This window comes from Drosophila sechellia, chromosome 2L, assembly GCF_004382195.2.
Source record: "Drosophila sechellia strain sech25 chromosome 2L, ASM438219v1, whole genome shotgun sequence".
Classification (NCBI taxonomy): Eukaryota; Metazoa; Arthropoda; class Insecta; order Diptera; family Drosophilidae; genus Drosophila; species Drosophila sechellia.
Genome location: NC_045949.1, coordinates 8,710,376 through 8,734,031, shown reverse-complemented (window position 1 = coordinate 8,734,031; position 23,656 = coordinate 8,710,376). Strand labels below are relative to the sequence as shown.

Genomic DNA, 23,656 nt, shown 5'->3' with positions numbered 1-23,656 from the left:
CCGCAATTGCCGCAGACTCTACTAAATTAGTGAACGCCTTCCCATTTAGAGAGTCTGGACCTTTCAATTTCATTTAAAATACGATGGACAAACAGAGAGCCCAGCAATTAGGTCTAGACCCGAGGGGAGCTGAGCAGACTAGAGCATGAGGCTGGTCATGGACTGGAGCCACTGGTTCCATCAATCAGAGCCAAAAGTAATCACATTGTGGTTGGGGCCATATTTCAGGGATGAGTGCTTAGCTCGTGAGTGGAAGAAGTGCTACCGGTGTTTACTGGTAGTCATTTTAAGAAACTGATGATTGATCAAATATAGAAAATATATCTATATATCTTTCAAGTTAAATATAGAACAAAGAAATACTTCTATCATATATAGAAATCTTGGGAAATACTTAAATTTAGGTTTGGCAACTTGAGACCTATTATACAAGGTAAAGATCACCTATATTTCCGGATATATGCCAAATGATGGGCAACTCCGGATCACGCTGCCACCTTTAGTCTTTAGACACTTACCTTGCCGTAGCTGTTCAGCGGTCCGTTTATCCAACGGTCTGCCTCCAAGCGTCCGCTGAAGAGGGCTCCGGTATTGGGATCGATGCGTTGCCATTCACGCACCTCCCTCTGGAAGGGGGACCTGGAGCCCCCCGCTGCCCCCACCACCGCCGTCGGCTGCAGATGATGATGATGATGATGGCTCTGACTGTGATTGTTTGTTGTGGCCACTTCCATGTCGAGAAGATGGAGCTGGGGCTACTGTGGTGCGCTTTTAATTTGCACGCTCGATGCGCTCGAGCTGCCTTTTCCGTTTTTTTCTCTTGTTGCTTTGCTGGCTGCTCCTCTGGAAACGGGAGGCTGCACTTGGCCAGTGCTTTGTGGTCGTCTTCTCCTGCTTTCTGGTGCTCGCCTATTTCAAATTATTATTTATTGTTATTATGCTACCGTCTAGCTGTTCGTGGCCGCTTCCCAGGCCTCGTTCGCGTTCCGTTCCGTTTTGGCTAAATTAATGGCAACTTTAATTCATTATCATAATAATAATTTTCTAGCTATTCTAGCCCTGCTACTGTGTGCACGTGGCTACCCCTCCACACCTATAATAATTTCCTAGGCTTTTCTTTTTGCACGCTTTGCTAACTATTTGCTTTATGGCTTTCACGGTCTAATTTGAGACTTCTCTGTGTGCCTTTCATGTATTGTGTGTGCTGAAATGACAAGAGCAAAGTATATAGAATTTTCGTTAGTTAATTATGTTGCAAAGTGTGGAGATATAGGGTATATGGTATATATAAGTGACTTTTTTCCGATCTCTAGCGGAAGCAAAAGTGCTTTGAATCGGCGTCGTGCAGATTTCTAATTAAATTTGCGGCCAACGTCCAACGGATATGAGACGAGTCTATAGACAGAGCTATACCCATAGAGACTGATAGCCGCCAGCGGCAGATGCTTGGATTCTTTTGAATCCCCTCTCTCACTGTCAGCGGATGTCACAGTCTATTTCCGCCTCAGAGACCCCTCACATAATCGCGGACATGTGTGTCCACTTGTTGTTTCTCTTTTTAATTCAATTTATTCTGCTGTTTCGTTATTATTTCAGGTAGTCGGGCGATAAGTCCTCATCTTCAATGCATGGCTTTTTTTCGCTGTTGTCGTCATATGTCAGACACATCATTTGTAATTGTCAAAGTTATGCAAGAACTTCATTTATTTTGGGGCACAGTGGTTGGTCATCAAGGTAAGGTTAAGGTTCCAAAAAGTTATTAGGGTAAACTAATGATTATAGTTCGGTAGATATATGACAAAATTAATGGAGTTTTGGTCGTTGAATTCGATTTACTGAATATTTCTATTAACATTTGCGATTGCTTAATTTCGAAAATTCGGAAAATCAAGTTCGTTGCTTAAGTCTTTCGATACCTTTAAAATTATTTTAATTTATTTTTTTTTATTGTTAAATTAACCTTTATCGCCCCACTGTTTCCCCCCATTAAGCCTGTCCAAATAAGTGCCGGTCGGCATTAACACTGAAATACTTGTGTCTTATAGCTCTGGAAAAATAAAACGAAGAAAAAATCCAAATTTGGCACAATCCACATCCCAAGACCCATGTCGAAAGAAAAAAAAACCAGCGGATGCAATTGGGTGGACAGCACCCTCCTCCCCCGCCAAAAACACCCACGAAAGGAGAGAGAAAAGCAATTTTCCAAATATTTTATGCAGCTCTGGTCGACCGCTAAATAGTAACTGTTACTAAATTTTCCACAGCTCGACTCGCTTTTTGGCTGTTGGCTTTCGTTAGCCTGCTGCTCAGCCATTAACTTCCTCATATGCCCAAAGAGCTGGCGGTGGAAACCCGTTTTCCCCGTTGAACTTGCACTCGTTTTGGTTTTTGGATTTGGTTTCGGTTTTGGCGAGTGCGTCGCTGAATCTTTTAGCACTTTGGCTAGAAATAAAAGCTGCTCGAAACTGTGGCCCCGCACTCTTTCGCGATTTTATTTTTTTCCTCGGCACGCAGACTTACTCCACATTCACAAATTGGATTCGTATTTCGGACACGTTTTGCCGGTTTTCTTTGGTGACTCTGTGTTTATGCATCCCAGTGTGTGCGCCCTAGTTGATTGTGTTAATTAAAATTTAATTATGCGTAATTTAGTGTAATTAAGCTATGGCATAAATTTAATGACATGCACTGGGCACTGGGGCGTAAGCATGGCCAATTTATTAGTTTTATCCTATCGTTGATTTATATTGAGAAATGCAAAAATTGAGAAATTAGAGGATCGAGTTAGTTGCCTATGTCTTTCGTTCCACTTAAATTTTTATTCTAAATGCTTTCAGCTAGACTTAACCAGTTAAGATGCTGGTAGTCGCATTCCAGGCATTGGAGGAAATAACCACAGAAATACAATTTTCAACTTGAGTTGTTCACGTCCACTTGGCGACTTTAGGCACAATACCAACAATGATGTGACGATGAAGGTCAGCGTAATTATTACTATTATATTTTTACAGTTTGGCTGTCACCCAACCGCAGTAAGGAAATACTGGAAATGCTATGGCCATTCACAACGGTTATTTTCGTTGCAATACTTGGCCAAAACGAAAGTCATTTTGCTTGAGGTTTCTGCGGTTGTTTTCGTATTGGGTTCCAGTTATTTCAATATCAATTTGATGCGTAATTCGCCAGATATTCGTTTGAGTTGTTATTGTTTTCTCATGGGTTAAGTTAATGTAGGTTAATCCCTCATTTTTGGTTTTGCATTACATTTTTTTCTCCACCCACTCGCAATTTATTTTAAAATAGTTTGAATGAGTGGGCTGAAAAAAAAACCAATAGATCCATGTTTATTAATAAACACAGAAATATGAGCCTAAAAAGAGACAGCAGAGATGTGAGGTGTTTAATTGGCATTGAAAGTGCGTGACAGGAAAAATATTTGTGTTACGAAATTTTAGCGAGAAACTCGAATTGTAATTCACACTTTTCAGTATTTGCAACGCGTGCGCAGTCCACGAAAATCGTGCAACAATTGACCGATATGCAAATCGTTCTTTTTCTTTCAGACAGCTGAAAATTTGCATAATTGGCTCGCATTCGCGCGTTTTTCGTGTGTTCTAATTTGAATTTGATTTGTGCGACACAAAAACAGAAGCAGCACGCTCCACATGACTTGGACAACAAGTGTGAACAGAAAAGTTGGCATAACAATAAATTTCAGCTTTATTTTTACAGAGGCAGTCTTGCAAAACACCTAAGACAGCTGCAGAGTAAAAAGTTGCAATTCCTGAGCCCGCATTAACTTAGTTTAAGTAAAGACAACTATTACAAATTAAAAAAAGACAAATTTTAGGCTCTTCAGAGCAAAATATTTATCTGATCAATCATTTCAAGTTCTCGCGTCTTTTTCCAATTAAATGCTTCCCTTGTTCTGCTTTTGGCATACACAACTTTTCCCAAAATCTCACCCGCTTATAATTATTTATTTATTATTTATCTCTTTTGCCTTTCAACAGTAATCTTTAGCCTCATGATTTGAGTGTCTCAATCAACTTTTAATGTTTGGCTTCATTTTTTAAGAAAGGCAATTTTTTGCGTTGCTACAATTCAATTATCAGAATATAAAAACTTTTTGATCGCCGCCACAATTGAACAGCAACGCCTCTATGTGTCTATTGATATATCTAACCATAAATATATCCATCTACATATGAAAAAAACCACAATTGAGGCAAGCTTCCGTCTTTTATTGCCTGGGCTGGGTTTTTAATACACTATGACTGAATGGTTTTTGTGAGGCTTGGAAAATAATTTATATTTAATATTTTTTCAGATTTGCTTACTTGAAACTGAACTTGGATAGGGGCAGGCTTCGTTTAGCCGTCATTATTAGTCACACGCAAAATAATCTTTGAGTCTTTGTTTGACTTCCGTGTGAGACATGCTATAGACAAATGCGCAAATCGGTTAATTATATAGACGGTAGAATATTGTGACGATGCCCGCCAATTAGCAGCACCCGCACTGGATTTAACCGTAAAAGGAATCAGTGTGTTCTCTCATTCTTATTTAATTAGGCAAATGAGGTGTAATCGTGTTGACATTTGTAAAAACTATGTATATTCATGATTTGCAGTTTGTTGTTCAACTAAATGGTTCCTTCGAGCATTTCACTTGTATTACACAATTACATAACTTGGGCCCGACAGAGTGCCAAAAGCAGAGACAGGTTCCTGCCCCTAAGCCATTCACACTCTGCCCACGAAACAGGTAATTGTGGTCGTTACTTTTGCTGCCGTGTCTCAAATGTACAGACATATCATAGATATAAGTATAATGATATATCTACTTGTTCCGTCCAATGAAAATTGTAATTTTATGATTTCCTGCTAACGCCCACAAGCAGCCCGTGCGATCAATTTTCCGCTACCTGCACCACAGGCACATAAGTCAGTGCGTATGCGTAATATGCAAACGATGCGTATGCGTAATGTGGAATTTTATATCCAACTTGTGTAACAACTCTCTGCTAAAGCAAAAGTTGAAAGCTAATTTTTCGAAAGTTTCCAACCATATTCAATATTTATAACGCTCTATAAAGTAGGAAAATTATACATATTTCGGGTGTTAATCATCTTCTACCGTTAGCTTTAACACTTGCACTGGGCGTTTGCTTGAAGCCAAATATTAGAGTTTTTAATTAGCAAGCATAGACTGAACCAACAATAAACATAAAGCAAGCGTAATGTCTGCGTAAACAATTAAAAGTGTTTACATTGTGAAATTGAGTCATCAATATATAATATAGACGTATATGAATGAAAATTTATAACAAAATTTTACAACAGTCAAATCATTCAAATAATTGGTGAGTCACTGAGCAGACATTAGTATTTTCAATTTAACAATAACATATTACAGAGCTGTCTTGGCGAACTAAAGTAAAGTTCGTCACATAAATACCATTCAGCGGGGCAAACAAATTGAGTTGCATGCCACGGCGTCTGCAATTGTCAGGCAACATATGCAACAAGCCGCCCTCACAGCGGCTTACCCCGAAAGTGAAACAGGCCAATAAATAAAGCCAACATCCTGGGTTTATCGGAGTTAAGAGATCAGACCGCAAAATGTGTGTATGTGCCCCAGCTTCGCCCTTCTTTTTTTCGGGCTCCCACATGCATTTCGGACTTCAATGTGACAAAATAAATGAGCCGTTTGGCAATGCGAACAGACGGAGCGAAAAGAAAAAGCGAATCAAAATCAGGAACTGCATATTAAATGAAGCGTAACGAGGGAAAAACGCAAAGGGGTTACCGCACATGGCTTGGAGGATGGGATGGGGATTTCGGTGGAAAGGGTCGCTGGAGGGCCCAAAGTTAATTACAAGTGATGCCTACCACGGAACCGAGCCAAACTGAACCGGCTGGGTGGCCCACAAGCTCCTCGACTTGCGGCTCAGATTTTGACTGGGTCGCTTAAGTGAAATATGAGCTGTAAACATATATTTTTGCGAATTTTTCATGGTTTCCTTTTTGTCAGCCGCTGAAACATAATTTCAACATTGTTTAACACTTTTACTTTTTGGCAAGGCAACGCGGACAGTAAGAAATTATAATTTACATAATAATTTGGCGCTATTTGCTGATTGATTTGCGCCGCTTGTCGCTCATTTCTTGTCGCCGGCTAATCTCCAGCCTTGAACACCTCGAACAAGCTGTGTGCGCGCATTTGTCGCCGCAGCCTTTTGTTTGGCTTTAATTGGTTTCGATTTTGGCAAGAGAAGGTAGAGAAAAACATGCAAAATTTTGCTATAGATACCGAAAGAAAGCAACAAAATAGATATAGTGTCTAAATTTGCATATGAAGTTGGGGATGCCACGATAAATGACATGGGCGGTGTGCGAATTTTGTTTGCAGATTAAGATAGATTAGGCTTTCATTTACATAAATGGAGTTAAGTAAGGTGAAAGACTCCTGCTGGCAAGCACCCACGGCTTTTAGAACGTTAATTGACAGCAAGAGATATGCTTTTAAGATTGATTTGGAATTAATTTTTGGGAATAGCACATCAATATTTTATAGGACCGGGACAATTTATACGAACTGGTTTGAATTTTCAATTGGAGAGTTGTAGATCTCTTTAATAAATTAAAAAATACAAATTTTTAAGCCAATTTTTGTAGTTTACCTTGTTTTACAGTATTCAAGATGAAATTACAGCCATTCAAGTTTCTGCTATTCGAATATCCCTAGCCCGAAAACAGAACTTTCATTTTTCAAATCGTTGACACCAATCGTGTCTTTCAATGTCATTACAGAAAATTATACACCCAAGTATATCTAAAGTACCCACTGCACAGTGAAATACCGAAAAGCAAACGACTTTCACCCAACAGCTGGCGGCTGCTACCAGATACCATTTACTACCGCTGCTGTGAGAAATCTCTGACATTTCTCCCGATTTCAGTTCACTTTATTTTGCACCATTTTATGACACATTCTTCGAGTCGCTTTTCTGTCTATTGTGGTTCACAAACAACGGGCACAATAAGCGCCATGGCCTAAACAGAAAGCAAAAGCGAGCAGTACTTCGGCAGTAGAATGGCAGTGTTCTTCTGACCGTAATAATACACATGGTAAAGAGTAAAATAAAATAACTTGATACTTATTTAAGTACCAGTCAGAAGAAAGTCAAAAGTTAAGTGATTTGTCAGGCGTGACAAAAACAGTACAAGAAAACCAGGTAATAGTACAATATAGAAGTGTTCTTTGGGAACTCGGATTTTCATAACAATGGAAGGGGAAAGTGCTCAGTGCCCCTATTCTACGGTGAGTATTCCTCATTTTGTGCGACTAATTTCATGCAACAGAAGCAGTTTATGGCCTATTAGATATGCAAATTGAACACGATTCGCAATCAGCCTTATCACATAAATTATTTAACAAGTTGCCATTGTTGTTGTTGTTGTGCCTTATGCCCAACTAAGCTTGGCTTAGCTTTGGATGGTTTTGTTTGCTTTGTCATTGCCATATATGATTATGGTTGTACAACAACCTATCTTATCGCCCGAACCTTTCCTGATACTTGCCGCGAGTATTTTCAGTACTTGATGGCATGAGTACGTCATTGAACTTGACTTTGAAGGCGTTCCACTTTATAATACCATGTTTAGCTTTAGATCTTCACCAGAGCCAGCAATCCCGCCTCCTTCTGCCACTCGGTGTCAGTTGGAAACGCATTCGGAATCACATCTGTTGGCCAGAGGAAACCAGTTTTCTAAGCGTCTGCTGCTGCCCCGATGGTCACTCATAGTCGGTACGATCCGGTCGGTTGGAAATTAAAGTTAATTTTTGCTTTGCTTTTTACTTTGCTGATCATCGGGCAATGTGGGGGCGTCGTCAGACAGAAAGAACTGGGGGCAAAAGTTGGCTGCCGTCTCATGGCTGCTCGCATCAATATGCTAATTAAAACTGGGAACTGGAAATCATCCACTGACAGAGACAAATAAAATGTGATTTTGTTCAGCCTTTTCGTTTTGTCATGAAATTTACCCCTTTTCTCCATCGGTGGTGTGTTCCCATTGAGTCACAGTAATATCGTTCTTTATTTTCGGTTTACTACTTGAATGCGCCCATTTCGTCAAGTTCGTCGCTTGAGTCTCTTGTTTTTTTTTTTCACTTACTCATTCCAGAACTGCGAAGAAAAATCCCAGTTAATAAAGCGAAATGACTTGTTAAAACAAAAATTATGAATTGCCGTTAGCATTTTGGGTGAAATTACACAACTTAACGGTTAATTTCGTATTTTTTTTGCGTAATTTGCGTTTCGTTTGTCTGGACAAAACGAAATAACGAGCGCAAAGGGCAACTCTGCGGCGTTTGTTGCACTTAATGAAAGAGAAAAACCGACTGAAAAAACAGACAGGGGCGAATAAAAGACAAAACGGTCGAGCAATCCGTCAGACTGACAGGCTTTTGACAGCTGAAATGCTTTTGAGGGAATTTCGCTCCGCTCTTTGTTCATTCTTTGTTTCGGTACGAAAAAAAATTTAATTTTCATTATTTATTTATTTTGCTTTTCGGTTTCGTCGTTTCACAGTTGCATGCGGAAATAATTCAGATAATCGATGACAGCTATATTTTTACGTTGCTTGACTGCCGAGTAGTAAGTGGGTTTTTAAAGAAATGTTATACTGTGTTCTCTTTTGCAACTTCAAAGAAACCGTTCTTGACTTACAGAGATTGCACATTTGCACACATCCCTTACAGTTTGTGATAAAGATCTAAGATTATCTGCATGTTTGAATAATTATTTTTTACAGTTTCCTGTACAAGTATGTTTCTGATCTTATGTGATCATTAAGACGGTTTAATCTCCAGCTCCGATTACGTTATTTCTTCTTTCTCTCGCCTAATTTCCATATTGATTGTCCGTCACACGGTTTGCGACTTTATCTATTTTTTGCTGGACGATTTCGCCGTTAAGTCATGAATCGTTGACCCGTAGAACTTGTTTGCTTAGGGCTCGCCATCAGTTATCCATCAGATATCCAATTGGGAAAGGTTAGGTTAGGTCGAGCCGAGTCGCAAATGGGACTCTGATGGATGTCAGTCAATGAACGAGAGCTAAAGATCAGATTTCCGAGAGTTCTATCATAATCCCGTTGCGTGGGCGATGACAAATTTTTTCGGGCCACACGTGCCTTTGCCAAAAGATCAAACGAATTGTTGCTGGATTTGTCGGTATGTTGCGTCATTTGGATTATTCCGCATGGGTCGGCACGCGTTGGCCATAAAACTGCAGTTAATGGGATTGTGAATGGGGAAACCATATCAAGGAACTAGTAGTTAAAATGGCCAAATTCTACACTGACACTAGCGCTGCACGTCTTTGCTTTAAAGATCCGAATCGCCTTTGGCGGATGGACCTAAAAGTGCACGGAACATGGTAGAATCTCCTTTTTTACAGAAACCCTAGTTCTTCGACCTTTTGGGACCAAAACAAAACGAGCTCGCCACAACGCAATGCACATACCAAATAGATTGTGATTCAGCCGTTTGATTAGCACTGACACTTTTCCCATAAATAACCAGGTAAAACATGTGCCCCCAAAGGCAGCCAAAGAACTGTAGATTCGAATGCGCCCCTGACACGCAAAAGTACTTAACAATGACCAAAGTGTACTTAAAAGGCTTAAAATGGTCAATACTGCAAGTACGTGGTACGTACAAGCGACAAACTTGAAATGGCAGAAAACAGACAGCAGCTGGACTGGCTGGCTAACAAGCTCTGATGCCTTTTGGCCAAAAAGACAAAAGGATGCCTCTGTGAACTGACTGTGCAGAATGGCAATAGCATCCGCAACAGGAAATAAGCTGCAGCTCCTTTTAAAGCTAACCAAGGCCTTAAACAAACAGCCATTGGCACACGGCTCTCCTCCGCCAGAATCGGAGCCAGAAGAATCCGAAGAAGGGGCCTTGGTCAGAGCGTCCTAAGTGCTGCAGCTTGTTAGGGCCCAAACTCCCCGGTTTCGGCCATCTCTGTCTCGCTGTGTGAGAAATCATTTCAAGGTGTCTTTTGATTGCCATGCTAAGGCATTTACTCAAGGGGTATATAAATTGGTAAGTAAAAAAAGATGCCAGTCAATGTAAAATCAAATAAAAACATATTGTATTAATTACAGAAAACATACTATGTTTCTTAATTTGAATGCTTTTCAGATCCCGAATATTTCAGTTATTTATTTAGTCCCATATGTATACCACTCGAAATGTAGAGGGTATTAATTCAGCCTAACCCCTCCTTTCAATCACTTCTTTCCTGTTGTTATTACCTTTGCGGCTGCTGCGTCGTTTGTTCCTTTTGTGGCTGTCTTTAAAAATAGTTTATCGCCCGATCGCGCATTTATTTCGATTGTCTCTGTCGAAGTGTTGGCCCCCATTCAACCACCTCTTGGGCCCCTTTTAGACCCCAAAAGTTAATGCTGTCAAGATAGCAAAAAGGAAATCAATGCAGCAGCTTGTTTGGCCGGGGCTCTAAGGGCTCTTACCACCTCTTACCGCCGTTTTTCCCCCTCCCAAATGTCCGTCTCTGTGTGAGTTATATGATAAATGCAACAGCTGTGCCACCAACAACAGCAGTAATGCTACAAAGTGTCCAAGAAACAGGAAATGAAATCTGGGCCCTCCATCATTCGAGATCTTTTGTGCTGCGCTTTTTGGCCTCAACAAGGAAAAACAAACTGAAGGCGGAAAAATATTCTAAATTGCTGATCAACACGCCGCCATTTGCTTGCCCGATCGACAAACTTTCAAACTGAATATAATGAGGTGGTTTGTGCAATGGCCATAAGCTCAAATGCAAATCTGGGCGGAGAATGACTTGTATTTTTGCTAAGTAGTGTTGGCCAGCAATCAGTGGGGAAAATTGCAAAATTGAGGATGATTTATTTAGTACCCAAAGGTCTTTTGGGCTTTAAAATATGCAAATATAGTCAGGATTTGAAAATAATCAAAGTAATTAATGACAAAAAGTATATACTGTTAAATTAAGAATTAATTGTATTTTTACAAAATCGACTGCTCAAAAATCTATTTCCGAGGCCAGCAAAGTCAAGTCTTTTATTGAAACTTTCGCTTCGGTCGATTTATCACCTACGACGACACTCAATCACACCGCATCACGTCTAAACTCACAGTAGAGGGCAGGCATAAAAGACTTCAATCCAGCCACAGACCTAATGACTTTCAAAATGTTCACTTTGTGCAGCCGGTGATTTTCAGTTGTGGCCATTTCTTTCAACAATTAAATCATAAAGCGCAAAAATTAATTATGACAAATGGTGAGGCGAAAACTTTTCATTTCAAAAGCAACGAAGAAAAAACACATGGACCGAAATGAGAGCAATAATCAATAATCGATACAAAAGTGAGTAGTTAAGGAAAAGTGAACAGCGAAATGGAAAAGTGAAAGCCACCACCAAAACGCAGAATGAAGTTGAAAAAGTTAAGGAAATTATGTCTGACTGTCTCTGAGTGTCGGGCACAGCCGCGAGATATAGGAAAATTTAATCGAAGTTCCGCATTTTGGTATTGAGTAACACAAAACATAGTACTGCACCCTGACGGATAACTGAACCCGCTGGACTGAACCAATGGACTTTTTCTAACCTGACTGGGCAAACCGTCAATAATGTACAAAGATAGAGAGTATTGTTGAGTATTCCCTCGCTGTGCCAAGTCAATTAATTTTCAGGGTCAGGGCCCAGAAAGCAGCCCGAAAATGAAACCTGAAATTGCTTATTTCCTCGCCCAGTTATCGCACCTCAATAGTCACACAAAAGCCATTTCTGTCTTTAATTCTAGGTCAGCGACAACCTTCACGTGTGTGCCGACAAAAATTTGCATATCGCCCCATATAAACACGGTTATATAACGCCATCCAATTAGCCCGCATTATTAAATTTCAACTTGAACTTTTCTAACGACCAAAATGTAAACAGAGGAAATTGAGCTATAAAAAACGCTAAAAACGAAGCTACAAAAATGAACTAGAAACGAAATAAATTGTTGCAATATTTATATTTTTTGTTGAAGTTAAAAATCAATTAATTCTATTAAAAATAAACAATATATATAGTTAATTGTAAAAATTCTAGGTGATAGATAGTGGTTGCAGCTAATTAAAACATTAAAATTTAAATGGTAAAACAAATTAACTGAACAAACAATTGATGAAGCAAGTTATGTGGGTTAACGGAAAAACTCCGATCGTCTGTCAAAGTTTTCAATTTAGAAATCGTGTAAAAGTTAATTGCGATTGGCGATCAGAGTTAATTGAAAAAAATTGTTTCTGTCGGCCGTCAGTTTTCCTGCAACGATGACAGAAAGTGTAAGTGGGAAATGCTTGAAAAAATTACTGAAAAATGGTTGGAAAACAAATATGAATAGGATTTGCATTGGACCAGCATGTAAAATCGCGATTATCTCTTACACATTGTACAAGCATTTTCATTGCCATATCTTAAGCGTTTTGCAAGCCAATCAACTCAAGAGCGTGAAAAGTATTCACAAAATATTAGGAAAAAACGTTCAAGATGAAAAAATAGGCAATAATAAGAAATATAATTGCTTGTCTTCATCGGATAAGCAACGACGCACAAATTAAAACCATGAAAGACAAGTCAGAAAATGCTACAAAACGCCCGAAATGAAATAGCAACATCAACTAAAACTAAGACAACAAAAAATGTTACAAATTTTCTAGCTGTTTTGTGGTGCTTGGCGCTGCTTAGATTGCGCAGTCAAAGACCTTCATGCTCGTAATTGGCAGCCCCACATTAAGCCCATAACCAAAAATCCCCTAAAAACCGAAGAAAAAAGGCGCAAGAGGAGAGTCCAAAGGTGACGTCCCTCTGAACACGAGAATATCGTGAACATAATTTATGCAGGCAAGTTAAGCTAAATAAGCAAAAAGCTCGGAATGGGACAGGAGCCTACTCAGGTCTGATCCGAACTGAACCCCCAACTAATGAAAGTTAATATGGCTTCCCTGCACCCATATGATGGCTCCAATAAGTTCACCCAGATCGGGGAAAATATGCTCCACAAGCTATGGCAAAATCTCAGACAAGACAATGGCCAAAGTTTGATGTCCGCGAAATGGTGACCAATGAGTGATTTTAAGCATGGGGTATTTGGCTTCTGTTAAAAAATTGTCGAAAAAATCCACAAAAAAATTTGGAATTTTTAAAGAAGCTTGTCACCAAAATGGTTTACCAAATTACCTGTCTTAGCTATTTTACAAAAGTATTTATTTTTTATCATCTATATGTTTTTTAATAGCGGGGTATCAAATAGTCTTATTAAAATATACCCCATTTCATGGATCTCATTTTTTCACCTTGCTTTAGTGTCTCTGTAATTGTTTGCAATTATTACAATTCGCTGGCAGTTTTTGGCTTTGGCTTCGGTTACGGCTCAGCGGGTGGGGTTGGTTGGCCTGGCCAACCCCCTGGCTGGAGCCTGGATTTTCTCCACATTAAAAGTTTTTTGCCTGTCGGCTTGGTGGTTCCATGGAATGACGTCAATAAAATCATTTCGGCTTTTTGTTCGCTGTCATTTGGTTTCTGGTTTTAGTTGAGGTTTGTTGTAGCCTTTTTCATTCCACTATTTTATGACACTCTGCCGCGTAAATAATTGTCATTTGCCATTACTTGGCTTGTCATCAATCCAGAGCGTTGACGACTATAAAGCAACAGTTTTTGTGCGACTTTTGGTAAGCGGCTTTGATTTGTTGGTTCAATGACACAAGTTGGGAGACGCGTCTCAGTTGGGGTGCCGATTTGACGGCTCATTTAAATGGTACCAGCAGGATGGGAGGTGGATTGAAGTGACAGTTGACGAGCGCAGACACTTTGATATTTAGACGATTGGCCATGGAAACTTTCACTTAGAGCAGAGTCGACAAGTTTGGATAAAGAGATTAATTATATGCATTCGATGCAAAGTATTTTTGTGCAAGTTTGTGTCCTAAGTTTTTCGTATTGGAATCTCTGCTTTACCAGTTTTTTGATGGTTTTGTCCACGCTAAGAAATTTTGAGGATTTACAGATTTTGGGTTGTTGCCATCTTTAAACCCACTTAGTATTAATGTGCAAAATTTAACTGCTTTGGATATAAAAATATGAACATAGTTAAATGTACTACCATCAATTATTCATTAAAATTGTATAAAAGTTATACATACACTTAATTAAATGTTTACTGCCATGATTACAAGACATCAGATAGTAATATAAATCCCATTTATGATCAGCTTAAAAAGACATAAAAAATCACTCCAAGATACAATAAATTCTAATACAATACAGGGACTGTATGGAACTGTCCGCACTCGATTTTCTATGAAATAACTTTATGACTCAGTGGTGCATTTGCATTTTATAAATCTAAAATCCAAAGCCGACACCCACCAAACTCTGAAACTGCGTCCATTATGCATATCGAATGAAGCCATTAAACGTTTAATTGCCAGCCATTGGCCAATGCTGAAGTTAGATATGCATGCATCCATTTCAGACCCGGGGAATCTAAACAAATTAGTGGCATTTCCTCATTTGCATTTCATTTATGCAGATGCTGATGCCGAACTGAAGACTTTTCGCAATGTCCACGGGACCGCGAACAAAGCGCCTAATTGAAGGTAATTTAAATTGATTAAACACGTCTATAGGCTGGGCCCCACCGTTAACTGTTCACTGTTCAGTGGATCGTGGTCGCTGTCTGTTTTTTGCGGAGGTGTTTGTTTGCTGCAGTTTTTTGGCTGCTCAATGATTTGGCATTGTCTTGAAAAAAATGAAAAATGAAGCGAAACAATCGATGTCGTGTGGGTCGTTTGCCAGTTGTGATGGGTGGGTCACCGCCACGATGTGCGGGGTTCTGCATTATTTTAAGTATAGTAGCATGTTTTGAGGTGTTTATGGTTCAATTATGGCTGGCGATGATGAAAAATTATAGGACTGAAAAATGGCAAACTAAGAAAACATTCACAATAAATGAATGCTCCTAACCAAGAGCCTGCTGAGCTCATCATAGACCTTGACACCGGCTTTAATTCCATATTTTCTATGAATCACGTTTGAACATCCTGTTCAAACCCGAAAAGTTAATGGCAACTATAAATATTTGGATGCGAAATGCAAACGAATTGCAAACGACCTGGCAAAGTTCATTGGAAACATTAGCTAGAAAATGATTTATAAAGAATTTTATTTATGCCTCAACCATACAAGGCACAGCTAATAATTATGAAAACAAAATGCTTTGTTTTTTTAAGTTATGTGATTTTTATTTTTTTATAAATAACAATAGAAATATATTTCGTTTGAAAAAGTCAAAAATATCATTAATGATTATTGAGAATACAAAGCGAAATTCCACAAAAAATGAATTTTGGACCGCGTACACCATTAAACCTTTTTCGGTCAAAAAGGGTGTGTAAATCAAGGTGTCAGTTGCAATTTTGGCATACCAAATGCGACAATAAACGTGAGGAGCTACACTAATTTGCAATCCATTCAATAGGGAATTGGCTGGAGTAATCGTTTTATTTTCTATAAACCATGGATAACTTAAGCTTGATTAAAAAGTCTCTCGCTGCGGTGTTGAAATGGTCTTAATGTCAACTTCGGCTGCCATGAGCAACTCAAGTTCTAACTTTGACATTCAGCGCGACCGATAAAACGAGCAACAGGCGCGTGCCCATAAAAATACATATAAAACACCATGTAGAGGTAAAGAAATCGAGTATTATCGCAGTTTTTTGACGAAGTAATGCAATATGCCATAAGCTGCGAGTCCCACACCCAGTTTTCCGTTTCAATATCTTTCTGAGGTGACAATTGGGGCCAACACCTTTTGAGCCCAATGGTAATTTGCACTAATGCACGCCACAAGTTCCTAATGCGACAGTTGTAGTCCCCGAAATCACTGGATGTAGTCATAAATATAACTAAGTTTCGGTCCACATAAAAAGAAACCGTAGTATTGAATAACTTGTATAAATAAATGTGTAAAAATTAAAAAACCAGACAACTGTCCCCATATGGCTTGAGTGGGATACTCCGATCTGGTCTGGACATTCTGATGACTAATGGGCGATGTGGGAACTCATGCCCAGCACTAGAATCATTGAACCCTAATTGTTCAAAAATATATTAATGATTCATGATATATGGATAGGGTGATTTGGTTCCCCAATGATCGCTGATGAGTTGGGTGGAGGTGGTAGTAAGATAAATTGGCAAGCTTCGGAGTAAACAAAATATCATGGCAGGCCAAATAATTAACTGAGAAAAATAACTTTATAAATCAGACAAAAGAAAGCATAAGAATGTTCTCTTCTATTGTTGGATGCTTTAAAATGGAGCAGGGCGAAATGACTTCGGAAATCATTATTATAATTATGGGAATGGTTTCCGAGAATAAAAGAGAATGTATTTCTTTTATTTGCAATGTTTTTTTCGATTTGAATAAGAAACAAATAAACAGCAATACGAAGCAAAATGCTCTAGTCAATGACCTTAGCTAAAATATGACTATTTTTTATAGTGCTGTGTAAATGTGATTATTTGTTTTAATTTATCATCGAGCTCAATCAATCTATTTTTTGATATGTCATGTTTATAGTGAATATCTAAATTTTACTCAATTTTCTGACTGATATATATTGCATCATCAGCTATAGTTATTTTCTCATTAGCTGCTTGATTTTCTAGCAGCAATTTATCATAGGTACTAGCTCCTCTCACCGAAAATTAAAAAAAAAAATATACATGTGAGTTTTAATGCCTAGCAGCAAGTCTAGCAAAGTATACATGACAATTTATGGCTCTGGGTTCAATTGAAATAAATCAAAATGAGACGAATTGCACGTACCTGTCCATTTGATATCTTTTTCCAGCGTGAAGTCCACTGAAGGCGTTTTAGCTTATATTTTATTTGGCTTTATTTCATTATATTCTGGTCCGATGCAAACAGCAACAACAAATGCACTGGCGATTGGCATCAATGTCGCTTGGCCGTTTTTTTCCTTTTTTCTCCGTGCTCCGTTGATTGTATTCACCAATACTCACATACGCACAGGCACACACAAACACACACAAAGGCACACGGACAAGGGGCTCAATGAATCTATGGCAAATCGACTTAATAAAAAAACGCGTGGTATACGCGATTTTTTTTGTTTTTGTATTTTTAATAATTTCTGTCAGCTCTCGATGAATACGAAAAACGCATAGTCAGCCAGGCATTGGACAAAAATTATTGAAATTGAAAATGTTTGTTTTCTGGCTAAAAAGTTTCAATGATCAGTGGGCGATTGTCTGAGTGCAACAGCTGTTTGCTTTCAGGGGAATAAATGGTAACCGGAGGCTTCTAATCGCGATGCACCTGACGGAGCATCTGAAAAGAAAACTCGAGTAGCCACAACCTTTCCCTTTCTCGGACTTTTCCTTTTCTGTCTCTGATCTTTCACTTTCTTTGCAATTGTTTTCGGGACTCGGGCTGCTCAGTCTTTGAGACGAACTTTGTGATCCCGGGGTCTTGAATTGGCCCGTTTCGCATTTCACACTCAACGCTTGGCCTCACTCGAAGTCACAACATTCAAGCACTGTTTAATGTTTACTCGTGTTTTGTTTCTAGATTATTTGTATACTTTTGTTTTCGGCACAGTGAAGTGTGTGTGTGTGTTCATACAGTGTCTGCTGGCACACACAGCTATATACACATTAATATTTGCTTTATAACGAACTCGTTTTGAGGCTTCGAAGCTTCCCAGAAACCGAACCGTCTGTCTTGCACGCCAACGCTGTACTAAAAGAGTTTCGCGCTCGCACCGCGCATTAAATACCCGACAATCCGGCAATCTGGCTATAGTTTTTCGACTTGGCCAGGTCCGGAGGAGACTGGGCCTCTCGATGATGTCAGCCTCGTTGGGAGCGGCTCTCTGGTGGAAAGAGATTTGCTAGGCCCAATACAAAGATACAAAAAGAGAACCTGGTCAAAGCCGCTCTTTGGCTTAGTTCGCAGGGGGATAAGTGTATTTATTATGGCTTACAATAACCATACCTACACACTCTGCTTAACTTATTGTGGTTAATGGTGATTTATTGTCTCAGTCTCGAAAAGGAGCTGAACAATGAAAGTTAATAACAATTGAATGATATCTATAAGTTAAACGTTAGCAAATGATATCATATCTTATCGCAACTGCACCTTGTTTTTTCAAGTCAAAAGGTAACCTTGAAAACACCCAGTGCTTGTAATGTAAATTTTTACTTAAATTTATATTTTTTTATGATTTAAGACTCTTTGCGAGCTTTGACAACCCTACTCACTGCTCTCTTACCAACTCACTCTTTTCACCCGGCTTTTGCTTGTCAGACAACCGGCGTTTTTAACGTAAAGTAAAGGCTGCCTACGTTACGTAACGAATGTGCCATTGAACCAGACTTTATGTGTCTTGCACCGAAATAGGGCTTTATTATAAATATTTTTACGATGCATGTGACTCGGGCCAATTAAACATTTATTGTTTTCAGCCTCAAGGTGTCATTGGGTCCGACTGGGTGAGCAAATGAAGCCATTAATTGGAACAGCACACTTTCGATATGCGAACATATCTCAATGTTGAACGTGGGATGAGCCCAATGCAGTCTAGACTGATTACTACCCTACCTACAGCATTCATTCAACACGCACCAGCCGGTTAATCATGATTGGCTTGGGAATCGGAGATCGGGGGGTTTGAGACTATATGCACATATATCTATCTACGCGTACATATGCATGTCAAGTTCAGACGCAAGTAAGGTCTCGCCACGCACTGGGGCATGAAGATCGAATGCTCGGCTCGGAGATCGGTTCTCCTTCGTTTGGAAAACCCTTCAGTGGGTGGCCATATATACGTTAGCTATAAAAACCCAGTTGGATCGGCTACTGCTGGCAGCGGTTTGGGGCTTTAGCCATGGCTTTCGCTACACGCGCCACTTGACCCTTTCGGGGTCGTATAGTTCAAAAACGTGTCTTTGGCTGCCGCATTCGCAATGCAATTGAAATTGGATTTGGACTTGGAGTTGCACTTATTCAGATCCGCGAATTGGTTGCACTCGTTGGTTGGTCCGCTTGCTGGTAGCCTGGCCAACTGGTGTCCCGCCGTTCTCTTCCTCCACTTCTTTCTGGAACAAATTTTTTAACAAATCGCATTTGAAAGTTATGGCACGAGTTGTGAGCTGTCGTCGTTGGGTCTACAAATTGCATTTGGAAGTGTTATTTTTGTAAGTGCCTGCAACAGTTTCAGTGTTCCATTTTCGGCCCTCAATCATTTCTTTACATAGGGATTACACGAGTAAATTTTAGCTGCTGAAAATGGGAAGTGTTACATGGCGAAATGAAAGATATACACTTTGGCTGAAGCATATTATTAAACCTGGTCACAAAGGGAATCAAATTGGTTGAGTAATTATGTTTAATTTCTTACAAATAAGCCATTTATTCATGAATACAAGTTCAAAAGCCAATGACTTGTCTACAAAAAAGCCAAACCTTTACACATTAATGCATCTACTAATGGGCTACAAATGGGCGTAACCGATAATATCACTTCATCTTTGGGTCGACCACGTGCCACACGCATACATATTTTTCATAAAATATACATTATAAAACAAAATTCAAAAAAAATTTAAAAAAAGGTAAGCTAGTAATTTTTGTGTGTTCACCTGGGTGCTTCCTCAAACAAATTGTTGTACGTGTTTTGACAATCTTCCTGATTTTGAGTAGACAGTGCATGCCTGACTAATTGCTAAGCACAAAACCGAAAAACGACCAAAACATGGTGCCAAACCTGTGAGAAATTAAATGTTTAAATACACTCTAATTTCAGGGCAATATAGCAGTATTTACTTCTCAGTACTATTTGATTAGTAATGCTTTTTAATTTGATAATTACAGCGTGCGACAAAGATCAATTTACAGATTGAAAAGTAATTCTTTTGTGTATTCTTAAAACATTAAACCTCTTTTATACTTCGTAGACTTGTACTCGTATTAAAAGTAAGTTATAAATATCTATGCTACCTGCCACACAAAAACTATTATTTAAGTATACAAATAATTTTTGATTATAATAAATTGTTTCTGCAGAAACCCTAATGATTGTATTATTTGCTGTGCAAAATATGAAGTCAAAGTACCCCAAAAAAGGGTATGAAAACACAGAAGATGTTTAATTAGCCGCAAAGCATGAAGACGATGTTTTCGTTGAATATTTGTTTTTTTCACTTGGGCTTGGAGACACGCCCTGCTAATGGGCAAAGGTTCACCTGTTGCCGATTGCCAAAAGGCTTCCGGTGCTGCCACTCAAACAGGTGAGCCAGCTGATTTGTTAAAATAAGTTTTAGGAAGCGCATGGCAATTAATTAATTGCAATTTTTTGTTAATTTATGCATTAGCTTGAAGGTACGTGTCACTCTTATATTTTATTGGGAATTATCCATATTTTTCAATAAATAAGTGGCTCTATTACTACAGAAGTGATGGCAAACAATCAGTATACTTACGTTATATGTTAACTATTGGACATGTTTTACATTTAGCACACCTTAGTCGTACAAGTGTTTCTGGTTTGGTGCGGACTGATGTTTGATTTACGTCTCAATTTGCATTTGCCGAAGCTACGTGCCCTTTATGTCAAAAAAACAAAATCATAAAAAAAGGAATCGTGTATTTATGAGACATTTATGGTGGGAATATGTTTTGAATATTTAATTGGCGATCGTCTTTGCCACGCGCTAGACTTGGTCTCATTTTGGGAGTGTGGGCTGATAGAGAAGTTGATACTATGAGTGTGGTTACAATGCAGGATCATTGTTTCATTGGTATAAACAAGACATAATAACATCATGGCTGATGGCGTGATCCATATTATACATACCAACACTCTATACAGCCAACTCTTTTTTCGCACCACAAATTGAGTCATATTGTGCTATGTTTTGGCCCAAGCCTATTTGCCAAAAGTTTCTGTTTCGGTTAGTTCACTTGGTTCGACTCACGATTAGCCCCCGTAAACTTTGACCCCGGCTAATCATTGTTCATCTCCGTACCTGATGTGTGTGGCATGCCCCAAAAGCCTGCATTCAAGTTAGTTTGGCTGGCAACCAAGTTGCTTGGCCAAACTAGACTCTGCAGCTCACATGCTCTATAAGTAAATACTTAGTCGCATACATAACACTTTGCTGACCCAATTCAAGAGTCGAGAGTGTGCTTGGGCTCTGAACCTTTTAAAGAGCTATTACATGTTGCAGCCAAAAGATTAAACGGGGTCCCAAAAGCGGGCTGCCATCAGAAACAACAGCGAATGCCAGAGTTAAGCGGGCAAAAAAATATTGCGTTGTCTCGGGCTGACTGACAAGACAGAAGTCGGCTGAAAAAACGCTTTGGAAATTGAAAAAAAAGCCAGCGAAGAGATTATATGAATTTAAGGCGAAAGGAAAAGAAACAAATTTTAAGTATAATATTAGAGCGGCTTACACTAAACATTCCCCTTACACAATTTCATTTCATTTAAGAATGTTATGGTTAGAATATAAGTTCATAACAAAACAATATTCAAGACAAAAATCTATTTTCCATCATCAACATTCCAAGCACTTCCTTCCTGTCCTTTTTGTATAGTTCAAGATCATTTGACTTTTCGATGATCGCTTAATTAACTTAAATTGTGGATATTTGATATTTCCTACGGCTTCAGCCAAAGATCAAGCGATAAAAATCTTCAGACTATATGGAAAACCGCTTAGAGATGCTGCCAACAAGAAACGTCAAATAGTTTAGGCCATATAAAGCTAAACTAATTGGCTTCCTGGCGAACCGAAATGGCAAAGACCACATCTGCCACTAAATAAACAATTTAATTATAAATAAATAATTAAATAAATGCCCGACACGGACAGCCAATTTACATGGCATGTAAATGTTTTTGTTCTGCTTAGTTCTTGCCAAATTCTATAAATAAAATTCATATAAATCAGTCAGTCAAACGATTTTGGACAAGTTCAAGTTTTTACGGAGAAGCGCAAATGTATATGGAAACGTACAGTGCGTTCCAATGCTATAAGACTGCGCCCTTTGAGTTGGCCGCAGGAGGAGTTATAAAATGCTTCAATTAAAACTTATCTTGATTTAGTTCTTAATGCAAGCAGCTGTCAAACAAATTGTTCTTAATATTACATTCACTATAGTTTCGTTGGGAACTGTACGTTTGGCATAGGCTGTCAGTGGATCGATCTGCCTTATATGGCAACTGGACCATGTGGCAAAAGTGAATATCAATTCGAATTTCAGCTTGTTCAAGTATGTCTATATCATTTGTTCTCGCTCGTTGGGTCGTCTCAGTCTGAGACCCACGCGTGTTAATTACAAATTGTTTGTTGTGCCTGCTGCTGATGTGGTTTTTGCCATTGTGGGCATTAGTTTGTAGTAGACTTTTGTATTTCTAATTTTTTAATTTTATTCTCCTCCTTATAGTTTGAGGCGCGCAACTTGTGTCACATTTAGACGCAGCGTATTTGTCATGTCAGCAATTAATCAATGGATTTTATAATTTTATGCCAGTTACATGAAAATCACTGGGGGCTGAATGAAAAGTTGTCAATGTGAACAAAATTCGAAATATGGTCAAAATGGCTTACCCCAAACTAGACCCTCCGCTAAGCTTTAAGTTTTGTGTTCAAGCCACTTTGTATTGAATCTTGAATTTGTGCTCGAAATCAATCTGTTAGTTTATATTGCAGTTTTATTATTTCCTTCCCGGGCTTTCGTTATTATTCATTTTCATTTGTGGACCAGCTTGTGTCTTTCGCAATGTTTCTTCATCTTTAGTGAGTGCAGCATGCCATAAAGTCTGTGCCAGTCAGTCAGTCAGTTACTCAGTAAGCTAGGCTGTTATTCATTAGGTCTCCGTAAATGGTCTGCAAAAAATACTTTAGTTGCTAGATGGTTAAATGCGAATTTCTTGTTTTTCCGACCAGCCGAGAAAGCTGGGTGAGGTGAGCGTTGTTGTGCCATGATCTAATCAATAAACGATAAAGTACATGCTGAAATTGATCTCTATGCTGGGAAGGAATCTGATATTGATTGATATCATTTAAACTAATTAAACGTATAGTAATGTAAAGCAAGAGATTGCACAATTACCTGTAATATTTTATTCTGACCCACATTTTTTTAGTTTTCAGCCTACTTTATGTAGTATTATATAATCCAATTAAGATGTGGAAACAGCGAGCTTAAAGCCATATTAAATGTTACCCACCGAACGGCAGTTGTTCATAATTAACCACTCTGTTAATTGCCGTAAATGAATGAGGTCCAAGTAGGCGTTTCTTCCTCTTTACATAAACACCTTTGATTTTGGGGTTGCCCAATGCGGGTTTTGGGGTCCAAAATCCAAGAGCTTTTACAATTGCGCACTTCATGTGTGCCACGGGTCTTGGAGGCTGATTCACCTACATTAGTTATTTATGCGCCCCATTAAGTGCGAGCCAAAAGGGGGGAGTTGACGGGTCAGGTGTTGGGTAATCCTTCAGTAGACAAT

General features: G+C 38.9%; 1 protein-coding gene across 12 annotated transcripts in view; it reads right to left on the bottom strand.

The window, feature by feature from the left end:
- LOC6611757 (serine-rich adhesin for platelets) overlaps positions 1 to 17,859 on the bottom strand; it is a 34,805-nt gene extending 16,946 nt beyond the window's left edge. For 4 of the 12 annotated variants that reach the window (XM_032727295.1, XM_032727265.1, XM_032727286.1 and 1 more), the window contains exons 1-2: positions 17,714 to 17,858; positions 519 to 1,000 (exon numbers count right to left, since the gene is read on the bottom strand). In XM_032727295.1, the coding sequence (XP_032583186.1) occupies positions 519 to 734 (216 nt within the window). In that variant the 5' untranslated portion in view covers positions 735 to 1,000; positions 17,714 to 17,858. Of the gene's footprint in view, positions 1 to 518; positions 1,205 to 16,935; positions 17,279 to 17,713 lie in introns of those variants that run through there. The other 8 variants (XM_032727291.1, XM_032727314.1, XM_032727301.1 and 5 more) reach the window with 7 other exon arrangements.
- Between the last annotated feature and the right edge of the window lie 5,797 nt (positions 17,860 to 23,656).